The sequence below is a fragment of the Pristiophorus japonicus genome, chromosome 30 (genome assembly GCF_044704955.1).
Source record: "Pristiophorus japonicus isolate sPriJap1 chromosome 30, sPriJap1.hap1, whole genome shotgun sequence".
Classification (NCBI taxonomy): Eukaryota; Metazoa; Chordata; class Chondrichthyes; family Pristiophoridae; genus Pristiophorus; species Pristiophorus japonicus.
The window spans coordinates 12,636,873-12,653,189 of NC_092006.1; the positions used below are offsets into that span (position 1 = coordinate 12,636,873).

The 16,317-nt window shown below is 54.4% G+C and overlaps 1 protein-coding gene across 6 annotated transcripts in view; it reads right to left on the reverse strand.

Annotated features, from left to right (window-relative positions):
- lmna (lamin A) overlaps positions 1-16,317 on the reverse strand; it is a 115,142-nt gene that overhangs the window by 3,117 nt on the left and 95,708 nt on the right. For 2 of the 6 annotated variants that reach the window (XM_070868697.1, XM_070868695.1), the window contains exon 13: positions 1,185-1,639. The exons of 3 other annotated variants lie outside the window; for them this stretch is intronic. In XM_070868697.1, the coding sequence (XP_070724798.1) occupies positions 1,271-1,639 (369 nt within the window). In that variant the 3' untranslated portion in view covers positions 1,185-1,270. Of the gene's footprint in view, positions 1-1,184; positions 1,640-16,317 lie in introns of those variants that run through there. One more of the 6 variants, XM_070868699.1, reaches the window with a different exon arrangement.

Below are 16,317 nucleotides of genomic sequence, written 5' to 3' on the forward strand. Positions count from 1 at the left end.
AGTGTTTTATAAACGGTTCATCATAACGTCCTTGCTATTGTACTCTACGCCTCTATTTATGAATCCCAGGATCCCGTAAGCTTTTTTTAACCGCTTTCTCAACATGTCCTGGTACAGGTACAGCAAGTGATCAGGAAGGCAAATGGAATGTTGGCCTTTATTGCAAGGGGGATAGACTATAAAAGCAGAGAAGTCCTGCTACAATTGCACAGGGTATTGGTGAGGCCACACCTGGAGTACTGCGTATACTTGCATTGGAGGCTGTTCAGAGAAGGTTCACTCGGTTGATTCCTGAGATGAGGGGTTGCCTTATGAGGAAAGGTTGAGCAGGTTGGGCCTCTACTCATTGGAGTTTATAAGAATGAGAGGCGATTTTATCGAAATGTATAAGATTCTGAGGGGACTGGACAGGGTAGATGCAGAGAGGATGTTTCCCCTCGGAGGGGAATCTAGAACTAGGGGGCATAGTTTCAGAATAAGGGGTTGCCCATTTAAAATGGAGATGAGGAGGAATTTCTTCTCTCAGAGGGTTGTAAATCTGTGGAATTCTCTGCCCCAGAGAGCTGTGGAGGCTGGGACATTGAATATATTTAAGGTGGAGATAGACAGATTTTTGAGGGATAAGGGAGTGAAGGGTTATGGGGAGCGGGCAGGAAAGTGGACCAGAGTCCATGATCAGATCAGCCATGGTCGTATTAAATGGCGGAGCAGACTCGTGGGGCCGAATGGCCAACTCCTGCTCCTATTTCTTATGTTCCTATGTTCCTCATCTCCCTCTTGAGTGGGCGACCCCTTATTCTGAAACTATGGCCCCTAGTTCTAGGGGAAACATCCTCTCTGCATCTACCCTGTCCAGCCCCCCTCAAAATCTTACACGTTTCGATAAGATCACCTCTCATTTTTCTGAATTCCAATGTGTGTAGGCCCAACCTGCTCAACCTCTCTTCCGAGATTCCTTTGTCCTTCCTGATCACTTGCTGTACCTGCATGCTATCCTTTTGTGGAAGCAGGAATATTCTGGGCTGGCAACCAGTAACAATCCCACCCTGCCCCGCCACCCCCCCACAATATCCCAACCTTGCTTCTCTCCTTCCTGCAGGACCCTCGGTGTCTCCCACTTTTCCCTGTCCGCCCCAGTATTTGTGGTGCCCTGTGATGTAGATGGGCTTCCAGTGCGTACGTACATACTTATTGACAATGGTCTGTCGTCGGCGGGTGGATTGGGGGCGGGGGGGGCGGTGGGGGAGAGGGGGCACGTCGCTGGCACAGTCTACTTCTGGCTCTTCGAAGCCTTCCCCCCGGCCCTGGCCCGCTCCGACCCGGCCTGTCCGTAGCGTTTGGGCGGGACGCCCTTGCTGACCCGGGGGGAGCGCCGTGTCTTCGCCGGGGGGCGGGCCTTGCCCGCGGAGCGCGCCTCTCGGGTGGGCGAGCTTCGGCCGGGCGTGCGTGGCGCGTCGGGGGTCGGGGCCACCAGCCTGACCCCGGGGGGGCCCAGCCGGCCCTGGAACCACGGCCTGGCCCAGTACAGGGCGTCCACGGAGAAGATCTCACTCTCGCCTGGGCTCTCGGTCGCTACCCAGTTCCTATCTCCGTCGTCGGCTGGATCTCGCTGCCAGGCGGCCATCGTCTCCGGGAGGACCTGGTTAGAGGGGAGGGGTGTAAAAATAGCAGGTTTCTATGCAACACTTTGTCTGTACCTGGACCCCCATCTCTCTCTCTCTCTCGCTCTCTCTCACACTCGGCTACAGATACAGGAAGAATTGGGCCGCAACTGGCTGCCTTCTCGCCTGCCCCCCTCCCCCTGGTACCCCTTTAATTACCAGCCAAGACCTCAGTCACCTACCACCCCTGACCTATCGCCCCCGCCCCAATCAGGAATTGTCCCCTCTTGTCCAGACGCGCAGTTGCTCAAAAGCTTTGGTCAAGGTATCAAACGGCGACCTGGGAGGAAGGGCCGAACTCCCTCCAGCACAACCGGGGAAAAACATTGGTCTCGCCGCTTGCGGGATCTTAGTGTGTCGCCCAGCGCCCGGCTGAATTTGGCAACGCGACAGGCCGGGGGGGGGGAAATAAAGGCGCGGGACCAGGAAAGCGCTTGGGACGTCCCGCCAGAAATTTGACGAGGTGCCAAGTGGAAGGCGAGTTCTTGATTCTGCCGATTGGGTCTTCCAACTGCCTGGCCACACCGCAGCGAGCTCGGGCCGCGCGGCCATGGACGGTGTAGCTCCGGCACATCAGGTGAGCCCTCCCGACTACACCACTCCGCTTCCACAGCTGACCCCGCTCTCCCAACACAGGCCCTTTCCTTTCCATCGCCGCAGCGTCCAATCAGCCCACGTCTCCAGGAACAAGGCTTTCCTTCGCTGGGTTGACAGTCCCTCGATTGGCCGATTCCTCCCCACTCCGCTACGAGACAAGCGTAATGCAACAGCGGGGGCCCAGAGCCCAGCCCACACTGTGCCATATGTGAGCGCACTCGGTCCGTGCAGCAGAGCAGGTCTCCAGTCGTCCTGGTTAACCCTCGCCACCGGATCAAGACACCGCCATCGTCCAGCTGGTTGCTGATCCCGCACGGGAACGTTGGCAGCTCGGGGCACTTGGCCCACCCTTCTCCCCTCGGTCCTCCCGACATATCGGCAGGAGACAGGGCCCGCTCCATTTCACCCACAGCTGTTCGCGGCCTGTCGCTGCCTCAGGGGCCCGTACCCCCCCCCCCGCCCCCCCGCGATCGCTGCAGCATCGGTGCCCCCTCGTCTCCTTGCCGGGCTCCCGGGAACACTCCGTCGCAGCTCCACGGCGGCTTCCCGCTGTTTCCTGGATCTGATTGGGCATTTCAGCAAGGCTTTCGATCAGGTTCCACATGGCAGGCTGCTCACGAAAGTAATAGCCCACGGGATCCCGGGCAAAGTGGCAAGTTGGAAACAAAATTGGCTCGGAGGCAGGAAGCAAAGGGTAATGGTCGATGGGTGTTTTTGTGACTGGAAGGATGTTTCCAGTGGGGTCCCACAGGGCTCAGTGCTGGGTCCCTTGCTTTTTGTGGTATATATCAGTGATCTAGACTTGAATGTCGGGGGTATGATTAAGAAGTTTACAGATGATACTAGAATGGGCCGTGTGGTTGATAATGAAGAATAAAGCTGCAGACTGCAGGAAGATATCGATGAACTGGTCAGGTGGGCAGATCAGTGGCAAATGGGATTCAGTCCGGAGAAGTGTGAGGTAATACATTTGGGGAAGGCTAACAAGGCGAGGGAATACACATTAAATGGTAGGACACTGAGAAGTGTAAAGGAACAAAGGGATCTTGGAGTGCAGGCCCACAGATCCCTGAAGGTAGCAGGCCAGGTGGGTAAGGTGGTTAAGAAAGCACACGGAATACTTGCCTTTATTAGCCGAGGCATGGAATACAAGAGCAGGGAGGTTATGCTTGAACTGTATAAAACACTGGTTAGGCCACAGCTGGAGTACTGCGTGCAGTTCTGGTCACCCCATTACAGGAAAGATGTGATTGCACTGGAGAGGGTACAGAGGAGATTTACCAGGATGTTGCACTGGAGAGGGTACAGAGGAGATTTACCAGGATGTTGCACTGGAGAGGGTACAGAGGAGATTTACCAGGATGTTGCACTAGAGAGGGTACAGAGGAGATTTACCAGGATGTTGCACTAGAGAGGGTACAGAGGAGATTTACCAGGATGTTGCCTGGAGAGGGTACAGAGGAGATTTACCAGGATGTTGCACTGGAGAGGGTGTAGAGGAGATTTACCAGGATGTTGCCTGGACTGGGGAATTTTAGCGATGAGGAAAGATTGGATAGGCTGGCATTGTTTTCTTTGGAACAGAGGAGGCTGAGGGGAGACCTGATTGAGGTGTATAAAATGATGAGGGGCGTGGATAGAGTGGATAGGACGGACCTGTTTCCCTTAGCAGAGGGGTCAACAACCGGGGGGCATAGATTGAAAGTAATTGGGAGGAGGTTTAGAGGGGATTTGAGGGGAAATGTCTTCACCCAGAGGGTGGTGGGGGTCTGGGGTGGAACTCACTGCCTGAAAGGGTGGTAGAGGCAGAAACCCTCACTACATTTAAAAAGTACCTGGATGTGCACTTGAAGTGCCGTAACCCACAGGGCTACGGACCGAGGGCAGGAAAGTGGGATTAGGCTGGGGGGCTCTTTGTCGGCCGGCACAGACACGATGGGCCGAATGGCCTCCGTCCGCGCTGTAACTTTCTGTGGTTCCAGGATTCTGACATCCACAGTGTCAGCCGTGGCTCAGTGGGCATCACCCTCGTCTGAGTCAGAAGGTCGTGGGTTCAAGTCCCACTCCAGGGACTTGAGCACAAAAGAAAATCTAGGCCGACACTCCCAGTGCAGTACTGAGGGAGCACCGCACTGTCGGAGGGGCAGTACTGAGGGAGCACCGCACTGTCGGAGGGGCAGTACTGAGGGAGAGCCGCACTGTCGGAGGGGCAGTACTGAGGGAGCACCGCACTGTCGGAGGGGCAGTACTGAGGGAGCGCCGCACTGTCGGAGGGGCGGTACTGAGGGAGCGCCGTACTGTCGGAGGGGCGGTACTGAGGGAGTGCCGCACTGTCGGAGGGGCAGTACTGAGGGAGTGCCGCACTGTCGGAGGGGCGGTACTGAGGGAGCGCCGCACTGTCGGAGGGGCGGTACTGAGGGAGCGCCGCACTGTCGGAGGGGCGGTACTGAGGGAGCGCCACACTGTCGGAGGGGCGGTACTGAGGGAGTGCCGCACTGTCGGAGGGGCAGTACTGAGGGAGTGCCGCACTGTCGGAGGGACAGTACTGAGGGAGCGCCGCACTGTCGGAGGGACAGTACTGAGGGAGCGCCGCACTGTCGGAGGGGCAGTACTGAGGGAATGCCGCACTGTCGGAGGGGCCGTCTTTCGGATGAGACGTTAAACCGAGGCCCCGTCTGCCCTCTCGGGTGGATGTAAAAGATCCCGGGGCCACTATTTGGAAGAAGAGCAGGGGGAGTTCTCCCCGGTGTCCTGGGGCCAATATTTATCCCTCAACCAACATCACTAAAACAGATGATCCGGGTCATTCTCACATTGCTGTGTGTGGGAGCTTGCTGTGCGCAAATTGAGCTGCCGCGTTTCCCACAATACAACAGTGACCACACTCCAAAAGTACTTCATTGTCTGTAAAGTGCTTTGGGACATCCTGAGGTTGTGAAAGGCGCTATATAAATGCAAGGCTTTCTTTCCTGTGTCTAACTGAGGAATGAACGGGCTCCATCTGCTCTGTGCTGGGCTGAAGTGGAACGGTGTATCGCTGATGGTTGCTGGCCAGGTCCATCGATGCGGGGGATGGTTTCCTCGGCGACGGCCGCGGGGACGGACTGGGTGTCTGTACCCAGCTGCTCTGCCCCGCTTTCGCTCACGGACATTCCCACGGTACCCGGTTGGAGAAGGGGCAGGGGTCGGGGGGGCAGTGGGGGCATCTGGTCTCTGGAAGACAAGGCCGAGGAAGACTTGCTCCCACACTGACACCAGTTCCTCGCTGACTGAGGAGTCCGATGCGGGACCCACAGTCTCTGTCACAGGCAGTGTTTGGGGCAGGCTGGGGGGCTTGGGTTACCGTCTGGTTTGCCGCACGCTCCTGCCGCCATTCGCGCTGGTTTCTGCACGCTCTCGGCGACGAGACTCGAGGTGCTCAGCGCCCTCCCGGATGCACTTCCTCCACTTAGGGCGGACTGGTCTTTGGGCCAGGGACTCCCAGGTGTCGGTGGGGATGTTGCACTTTATCAGGGAGGCTTTGAGGGTGGTCCCTTGTAACGTTTCCGCTGCCCACCTTTGGCTCGTTTGCCGTGAAGGAGTTCCGTGTAGAGCGCTTGCTTTGGGAGTCTCGTGTCTGGGGACATGCGGACAATGTGGCCCTGCCTAGCGGAGCTGGTCGGGTGTGGTCAGTGCTTCGATGCTGGGGCTGTTGGCCTGGTGGAGAACACCGACCTTGGTGTTCTCCTGCCGATGGATTTGCGGGATCTTGCGGAGGTACTTCTCCAGTGCCAGGGAACCTGCGGCAATGCCTACAAGGGTTTGGGGCCCATGCCATCCCTGGACTAGCGGGAGAGGCGAGAGACAATGCCTCTCCGTCTCCTCGTTCTCCCAACACGCTTCCTTATCGAGCTTGTGCCCAGACCCCGATAAACAGTAACTCTGGCACCTCGTCTCTCCCTTCGGTCCACAACCCGTCCCAACCATGCCAGAGCACGCTAGCAACACACCGCCCCGCACTAAAGACGTCCTACATGGGCCACGGCCACAGCAAAGGACAGCAAATCCCAACAGATAAAGAAACCCAGAACAAATCTCCTTCACCACAGCACATTGAAATCTCACCACTAACTATACTAGCCCAGATACAGACAAGAATGCAGCACTCACCTGCTGAATCGAGGGGGCGGGGGGGTAGGGAGGGATATTGGAGGGATTTGGTTTCCATATTTACGAAAGGATATACTTGCTTTGGAGGCAGTTCAGAGAAGGTTCACTCGGTTGATTCCGGAGATGAGGGGGTTGACTTATGAGGAAAGGTTGAGTAGGCTGGGCCTCTACTCATTGGAATTCAGAAGAATGAGAGGTGATCTTATCGAAACGTATAAGATTATGAGGGGGGCTCGACAAGGTGGATGCAGAGAGGATGTTTCCACTGATGGGGGAGACTAGAACTAGGGGGCATGGTCTTAGAATAAGGGGCCGCCCATTTAAAACTGAGATGAGGAGGTTGTAAATCTGTGGAATTCGCTGCCTCAGAGAGCTGTGGAAGCCGGGACATTGAATATATTTAAGACAGAGATAGACAGTTTCTTAACCGATAAGGTGATAAGGGGGCGGGCAGGGGAGTGGAGCTGAGTCCATGATCTTATTAAATGGCGGAGCAGGCTCGAGGGGCTGAATGGCCGACTCCTGCTCCTATTTCTTATGTACTTATGTTTACCTTACAGACTCTCTCGCAATACTTGCCTCTGCCCAGATGGGCAAAGGAGACCCATTCCCACCCGGGGGGAAAGGGGTTTGAATACCCCCCGGACTGCACCACTCCGATCACAGGGGGATTTGCACACAGCCCTCCTCCCCCGGTTAGTCCGAGCGAGTGGAACATCTCCACCTGGCCTGGGACCCTCTGCCCCCACCACCACCACCCTGCCAGATCGTCTCACTGCTAAAGAAACAAGGGCGTGAACTACACAATGGAGCCCGCCTGACTTCCCAGCTCTCGTTTCTCTACCCATAGCGCTTGGTACCCGGGCATTGCCCTCACCCCAGCATTCTGCCAAGATCGGGAACGGTAAGTGGAGGAATCCGTTAGTCAAAGCCAGGCCCAACGCGCGCACGTCGCCTCCGCGAATATCTTTGGCGCATCGCGTGGTATCTGTGCAATTGCCAGTCAGGCCCATCTCTCCCCGTAAGTGAGGACCAACAGCACAGTGCCAGGTTGACCATCACCTGCCCGCACTGTTGCCCAGAGCAGGAGGCCAGCCATGGACCCCACGGGAGAACGAGAGAGAAAAGCAGCCGCTTACTGGGGCTGGAGTTTGATGCATTTCCAGCCAAATGGACGCCCGTTTATAAACAATTCTGCCGCTTGATTGAATTTTGAGAGGAGGTAACCAGGAGGGTCGATGAGGGTGGTGAGTATGATGTAGTGTTATATGGATTTTAGCAAAGCTTTTGATAAGGTTCCACATGGCAGACTGGTCACAAAAGTAAAAGCCCACGGGATCCCGGGCAAAGTGGTAAGTCGGATCCAAAATTGGCTCGGAGGCAGGAAGCAAAGGATAATGGTCGATGGGTGTTTTTGTGACTGGAAGGATGTTTCCAGTGGGGTTCCACAGGGCTCAGTGCTGGGTCCCTTGCTTTTTGTGGTATATATCAGTGATCTAGACTTGAATGTCGGGGGTATGATTAAGAAGTTTGCAGATGATACTAGAATGGGCCATGGGGTTGATATTAAAGAATAAAGCTGCAGACTGCAGGAAGATATCGATGAACTGGTCAGGTGGGCAGAGCAGTGGCAAATGGGATTCAATCCGGAGAAGTGTGAGGTAATGCATTTGGGGAGGGCTAACAAGGCAAGGGAATACACATTAAATGGTAGGACACTGAGAGGTGTAGAGGAACAGAGGGACCTTGGAGTGCAGGCCCACAGATCCCTGAAGGTAGCAGGCCAGGTAGATAAGGTTGTTAAGAAGGCACACGGAATACTTGCCTTTATTAGCCGAGGCATGGAATACAAGAGCAGGGAGGTTGTGCTCGAACTGTATAAAACACTGGTCAGGCCACAGCTGGAGTACTGCGTGCAGTTCTGGTCACCACATTACAGGAAAGATGTGATTGCACTAGAGAGGGTACAGAGGAGATTTACCAGGATGTTGCACTGGAGAGGGTACAGAGGAGATTTACCAGGATGTTGCACTAGAGAGGGTACAGAGGAGATTTACCAGGATGTTGCGCTGGAGAGGGTACAGAGGAGATTTACCAGGATGTTGCACTGGAGAGGGTACAGAGGAGATTTACCAGGATGTTGCACTGGAGAGGGTACAGAGGAGATTTACCAGGATGTTGCACTGGAGAGGGTACAGAGGAGATTTACCAGGATGTTGCACTAGAGAGGGTACAGAGGAGATTTATCAGGATGTTGCACTGGAGAGGGTACAGAGGAGATTTACCAGGATGTTGCCGGGACTGGAGAATTTTAGCGATGAGGAAAGATTGGATAGGCTGGGGTTGTTTTCCTTGGAACAGAGGAGGCTGAGGGGAGACCTGATTGAGGTGTATAAAATGATGAGGGGCCTGGATAGAGTGGATAGGACAGACCTGTTTCCCTTAGTAGAGGGGTCAACAACCAGAGGGCATAGATTTAAAGTAATTGGGAGGAGGTTTAGAGGGGATTTGAGGGGAAATGTCTTCACCCAGAGGGTGGTGGGGGTCTGGGGTGGAACTCACTGCCTGAAAGGGTGGTAGAGGCAGAAACCCTCACCACATTTAAAAAGTACCTGGATGTGCACTTGAAGTGCCGTAACCCACAGGGCTACGGACCGAGAGCGGGAAAGTGGGATTAGGCTGGGTGGCTCTTTGTCGGCCGGCACAGACACGATGGGCCGAATGGCCTCCGTCCGCGCTGTAACTTTCTGTGATTCTGTCCTCACAAAACCTTTCAGACAACATCTTTGACCCGAGGATTGGACAACCACCGTGAAGGTCAGAGTTCATTATATCACATGATGCTCAGGAGCCCTGTGCTGGATTGAATTGGAAGGGCCACTTATATGAAATATATAAAGATTGGGACCATGTCCAATGAACATCGAGAGGAGATTTGATCGAGGTGTTGACTATCACGAGGGGTGTGGACAGAGTAGACAGAGAGAGAAACTGTTCCCATTGGTGGAAGGGTGGAGAACCAGAGGGACACAGATTTAAGGCGATTGGCAGAAGAACCAAAGGCGACACGAGGGAAAACGTTTTTACGCAGCGAGTAGTTAGGATCTGGAATGCGCTGCCTGAGAGGGTGGTGGAGGCAGACTCAATCGTGGCTTTCAAAAGGGAGTTGGATAAGTGCAGTCGCCAGCCTACGTCAGACGATCAACGGCAGGTCGGGTTAACCAGGACGACCGGAGACCAGCTCTGCTGCACGGACCCAGTGCGCCCACATATCGCACACAGTGTGGGCTGGGCCCGTGCTGCCCCTGGGCCCCGATCACGTCCCTCCACAATCTCTCGCCGCTCCTTCGCCCCGACCTCACCGCTCCCGCTGTACCTGCCCACGCTCCAATCACCGAGCTGGGTCACGGTGACGTCCAGTCGGGTTGCTGACCCTGTGGTGGGCCCGATGTTGGGTTCCATGGTGCCTTGACCCACAGATTAGCAGGCAGCCTGGCCTGGCCAGCCATTGCCGCTGCGTGTCTCCTCTATCAATTTGGGGCACTTTGGTCAAAATCCGCCCGCCCTGTCCTGATGCTCTGGAGACGATCGCAAAATGGGGAATCCTCACTGCTTCCCGTTGCCCCCACCCCAGCCCCACTGGCTCCTCTCTCTCTCTCTCTCTCTCTCGGAGTGTCGGGCTCAGCAAACAATGAATGGTCCCCTTTCCCTATCGATGTCCGCCTCTCTCTCTCTCTCTCTCTCTCTCTCCACCAGGTGAGGATCGGGAATGAGTGTCGTGCCTTGCCCCTGGGAGAGCTCACGTGCCGGCTCTTCAGTCTGGCCTCCCCTGGAGATTCTCGGGGCCCGTTCGCGTCCGGCCAGACCCCCTGGCCCCTGCCTCCGATTACCCCGTATCGAGGCCCCGTTCAGGAGGGGTGTGAGAACTGGCATCTCCCAATGCACTCCAAGGCACGTGACGGCATTATCCCTCGGACATGTACGCTGTGTGAACAAGGCCAATAAATCGCAATAGGAGCCGGAGTCGGCCTTTCGGCCCCTCGAGCCTGCTCCGTCATTCAATAAGATCACGGCTGATCTTCGACCTCAACTCCACTCGAGTCGCGGGATCGCCCAAGATGGCGACGACTGCAAACACACACGGGGACATTGGAGGTGACCTGCGGGGAGCGGTTCGAGCCGTTCCCACGGACGTTGACAGAGCGGGGGAGGTGGTGGTCACTGTGCGGCTGGTGAGCGTCCAGCAAAGATCAACCGAGATGGGCTTTTGTTTTCCCTTAGCGGGAGAGAGTGACATTCCCCGGCTCCCCCTCCCCTGCACCACCGCGAGCAACATTGGCCCGAGACTCAGCCCCCGCCCCCGCCCCGTACCGAATGAAAAGGTCGCGGCTTGGGTTCCCCTCGGAAGCAAACCCCGCTCCAGCCTTGCCCCCAGTCCACCAGCAACCGGACCCCCGTGTAGTTTGCAATGGGAAAGTATTTGGGAATCGGACACCCCCTCCCCGAGCCCAGTGAACTGGTGGGGGGTGGGGGTGGAGCTGGGAGTGTGGACGCAGAACGGGAGAGGGCACAGCACTCGAAGGGGGAGGTGAGGAAGCCCCCTCCTCGGGCAAACTGCCCAGGCCTCAGGGCACTTCACCGTGCCCACCCGCAGACAACGCAAAGTGCTCCTTGCTGGCACGGACAGGATGGCCTGCTTCAGTGCTGAAGGTCCCATGGATCTCAATCAGCCGCCAACCTTTTCATTCAGGGCTTGGGGGGGCGAGTACTGGGACAACCCTGTCAGCAAAGCAAAACATGCAAAGGTATGATCGCTGGGTTGATTTGGTCGTGAAAAAAAGGAATTTGGGGTTTTTTTTGTGGTTGCATACGTTAATTGCCAGATGGCCGCAGAATTGGCTTCGGGGTTGGAGCCGATCGGATGTCAATTGATTCCGCGGCAAGTGGGCCCAAGTAACAGTCCCAAGTGTTTGATGTGCCCCAACATCTCCCAATCCTGTCATTGACTGATAACGGCTGGTCGTACAGGGACAAGGGCAGTCGGCAACAAGGATAGGATCGTTAAGTCAAATCTACACTCAAATCGAGTGACACCCATCACTATCCTCTCCACGTCCCCTTGTTATTTATCTAGAAAACATATACTCTCAAATTCCCAGTTCCCACCCCTTTCTTCCCTTAGTTGCCAATTCGTAAGAAATAGGAGCAGGAGTCGGCCTTGCGGCCCCTCGAGCCTGCTCCGCCATTTAATATGGCTGATCCGATCATGGATTCAGCTCCACTTCCCCGCCCGCTCCCCATAACCCTTCACTCCCTTATCGCTCAAAAATCTGTCTATCTCCACCTTAAATATATTCAATGACTCAGCCTCCACAGCTCTCTGGGGTAGAGAATTCCAAAGATTTACAACCCTCAGAGAAGAAATTCCTCCTCATCTCTGTTTTAAATGGGTGATCCCTTATTCTGAGACTATGCCCCCTAGTTCTAGATTCTCCCACGAGGGGAAACATCCTCTCTGCATCTACCCTGTCCAGCCCCCTCAGAATCTTATACGTTTCAATAAGATCACCTCTCATTCTTCTAAACTCCAATGAGTAGAGGCCCAACCTGCTCAACCTTTCCTCATAAGACAACCCCTTCATCTCAGGAATCAACTGAGTGAACCTTCTCTGAACAGCCTCCAATGCAAGTATATCCTTCCTTAAATACGGAGACCAAAATTGTACACAGATCTCTAGGTGTGGTCTCATCAATACCCTGGACGAGTTAGATACAGAGTAAAGCTCCCTCTACACTGTCCCATCAAACACTCCCAGGGCAGGTACAGCACGGGGTTAGATACAGAGTAAAGCTCCCTCTACACCATCCCATCAAACACTCCCAGGGCAGGTACACGGGGTTAGATACAGAGTAAAGCTCCCTCTACACCATCCCATCAAACACTCCCAGGCAGGTACATGGGGTTAGATACAGAGTAAAGCTCCCACTACACCATCCCATCAAACACTCCCAGGGCAGGTACAGTACGGTGTTAGATACAGAGTAAAGCTCCCTCTACACTGTCCCATCAAACACTCCCAGGGCAGGTACAGGGGGTTAGATACAGAGTAAAGCTCCCTCTACACTGTCCCATCAAACACTCCCAGGGCAGGTACAGGGGGTTAGATACAGAGTAAAGCTCCCTCTACACCATCCCATCAAACACTCCCAGGGCAGGTACACGGGGTTAGATACAGAGTAAAGCTCCCTCTACACCATCCCATCAAACACTCCCAGGCAGGTACATGGGGTTAGATACAGAGTAAAGCTCCCACTACACCATCCCATCAAACACTCCCAGGGCAGGTACAGTACGGTGTTAGATACAGAGTAAAGCTCCCTCTACACTGTCCCATCAAACACTCCCAGGGCAGGTACAGGGGGTTAGATACAGAGTAAAGCTCCCTCTACACTGTCCCATCAAACACTCCCAGGGCAGGTACAGGGGGTTAGATACAGAGTAAAGCTCCCTCTACACCATCCCATCAAACACTCCCAGGGCAGGTACACGGGGTTAGATACAGAGTAAAGCTCCCTCTACACCATCCCATCAAACACTCCCAGGGCAGGTACATGGGGTTAGATACAGAGTAAAGCTCCCTCTACACCATCCCATCAAACACTCCCAGGGCAGGTACAGTACGGTGTTAGATACAGAGTAAAGCTCCCTCTACACTGTCCCATCAAACACTCCCAGGGCAGGTACAGCACGGGGTTAGATACAGAGTAAAGCTCCCTCTACACCATCCCATCAAACACTCCCAGGGCAGGTACAGGGGGTTAGATACAGAGTAAAGCTCCCTCTACACTGTCCCATCAAACACTCCCAGGGCAGGTACAGGGGGTTAGATACAGAGTAAAGCTCCCTCTACACCATCCCATCAAACACTCCCAGGGCAGGTACACGGGGTTAGATACAGAGTAAAGCTCCCTCTACACCATCCCATCAAACACTCCCAGGCAGGTACATGGGGTTAGATACAGAGTAAAGCTCCCACTACACCATCCCATCAAACACTCCCAGGGCAGGTACAGTACGGTGTTAGATACAGAGTAAAGCTCCCTCTACACTGTCCCATCAAACACTCCCAGGGCAGGTACAGGGGGTTAGATACAGAGTAAAGCTCCCTCTACACTGTCCCATCAAACACTCCCAGGGCAGGTACAGGGGGTTAGATACAGAGTAAAGCTCCCTCTACACCATCCCATCAAACACTCCCAGGGCAGGTACACGGGGTTAGATACAGAGTAAAGCTCCCTCTACACCATCCCATCAAACACTCCCAGGGCAGGTACATGGGGTTAGATACAGAGTAAAGCTCCCTCTACACCATCCCATCAAACACTCCCAGGGCAGGTACAGTACGGTGTTAGATACAGAGTAAAGCTCCCTCTACACTGTCCCATCAAACACTCCCAGGGCAGGTACAGCACGGGGTTAGATACAGAGTAAAGCTCCCTCTACACTGTCCCATCAAACACTCCCAGGGCAAGTACAGGGGGCTAGATACAGAGTAAAGCTCCCTCTACACTGTCCCATCAAACACTCCCAGGGCAGGTACAGGGGGTTAGATACAGAGTAAAGCTCCCTCTACACTGTCCCATCAAACACTCCCAGGGCAGGTACAGGGGGTTAGATACAGAGTAAAGCTCCCTCTACACCATCCCATCAAACACTCCCAGGGCAGGTACACTGGGTTAGATACAGGGTAAAGCTCCCTCTACACCATCCCATCAAACACTCCCAGGGCAGGTACATGGGGTTAGATACAGAGTAAAGCTCCCTCTACACTGTCCCGTCAAACACTCCCAGGGCAGGTACTCCAGGTGTGGCCTCACCCTGTACAGTTGTAGCAGGACTTCTCTGCTTTTATACTCCATCCCCCTTGCAATAAAGGCCAACATTCCATTGGCCTTCCTGATCACTTGTTGTACCTGCATACTTTGTGTTTCATCTACAAGGACCCCCAGGTCCCTCTGTATCTCAGCATTTTGTAATCTTTCCCCGTTTAAATAATCATTTGCTTTTTTTAATCTTCATACCAAAGTCGATAACCTCACACTTTCCCACATTATACTCCATCTGCCAATTTTTTACTCACTGAGTCTGTCTATATCCCTTTGCAGATTTTTTGTGCCCTCCTCACAACTTGCTTTCCCACCCATCTTTGTATCATCAGCAAACTTGGCTACATTACACTCGGTCCCTCATTCATGCTACATAAGAACATAAGAAATAGGAGCAGGAGTTGGCCATATGGCCCCTCGAGCCTGCTCCGCCATTCAATAAAATCATGGCTGATCCGATCATGGACTCAGCTCCACTTCCCTGCCCGCCCCCTTATTCCCTTATTGGTTAAGAAACTGTCTAGTTCTGTCTTAAATTTATTCAATGTCCCGGCTTCCAAAGCTCTCTGAGGCAGCGAATTCCACAGATTTACAACCCTCCAAGAAATTCCTCCTCATCTCAGTTTTAAATGGGAGGCTCCTTATTCTAAGACCATGCCCCCTAGTTCTAGTCTCCCCCATCAGTGGAAACATCCTCTCTGCACCCACCTTGTCAAGCCCTCTCATAATCTTATACATTTTGATTGGAATTCAGAAGAATGAGAGGTGATCCTATGAGTCGAGGCCCAACCTCCTCAACCTTTCCTCAGAAGTCAACCCCCTCATCCCCGGAATCAACCGAGTGAACCTTCTCTGAACTGCCTCCAAAGCAAGTATATCCTTTCGTAAATACGGAAACCAAAACTGCACGCAGTACTCCAGGTGTGACCTCACCAATACCCTGTATAACTGGAGCAAGACTTCCCTGCTTTTATACTCCATCCCCTTTGCAATAAAGGCCAAGATTCCATTGGCCTTCCTGATCACTTGCTGTACCTGCATACTATCCTTTTGTGTTTCACGCCAGGACTGAATGGTGGTCCTCTTCACCCGCTGGGCTGTGACATGCAGTGGGAATTTGATGATGGTGAGCCAGCGTGGGAGAGGACGTGGGGGGGGGGGGGAATAGGCGGTGGGACTATCAACGCCAAGCCCAGCTCTCCGAGATCGAGCTCTGCATGGGTGAACAGAAATGCACGGAGTGGAACGTGCAGGGTTACAATGCTTGGAAACTTAATTCGGCCAGACTTGCAAGCGGACTTCAAGTCCCAGTCTGTCCCAATTCTTCTCGGAGAAGGGGCCATTCTTACACGAACAGCCGCTCAAGAGGGCGTTCGTTCGTGGAGCGCAAATGAAATGCATCCACACACACACACGTGTGCGCACACACAGAGTCGGGTCGGCCGATTAAGTGTCTCGCGCGTCAACCTGGCAGCAAAAAAAAAAAAAGTTTGGATTCCGCGCGCAGCCGACAGCAACCCAGCGATCAGGTCTCGGAAAGCGCGGGCGGTCTCGGTGGCTCGCGGCCAACATTGGGGTCCGCAGCACGAGACAGCGGGGAGAGAGAGGGAGACAGCGGGGAGAGAGAGGGAGACAGCGGGGAGAGAGAGGGGAGGAGGGAGGGAGAGGGAGAGAGAGAGAGAGAGAGAGAGAGAGAGAGAGAGAGAGAGAGAGAGAGAGGAGAGAGAGGAGAGAGAGAGGGAGAGAGGGAGAGAGAGAGGGAGAGAGGAGAGGAGAGAGAGAGGAGAGAGAGGGAGAGAGAGAGAGAGAGAGAGAGAGAGAGGAGAGAGAGGGAGAGGAGAGAGAGGAGAGAGAGAGAGAGGGAGAGAGAGGGAGAGAGAGAGAGGGAGAGAGAGAGAGAGAGAGGGAGAGAGGAGGGAGAGAGAGAGGAGAGAGAGGAGGAGAGAGAGGAGGGAGAGGGAGAGAGTGAGGAGGAGTGGGAGAGAGGTGGAGGAGTGAGGAGAGGGGGAGGGAAGAGAGAGAG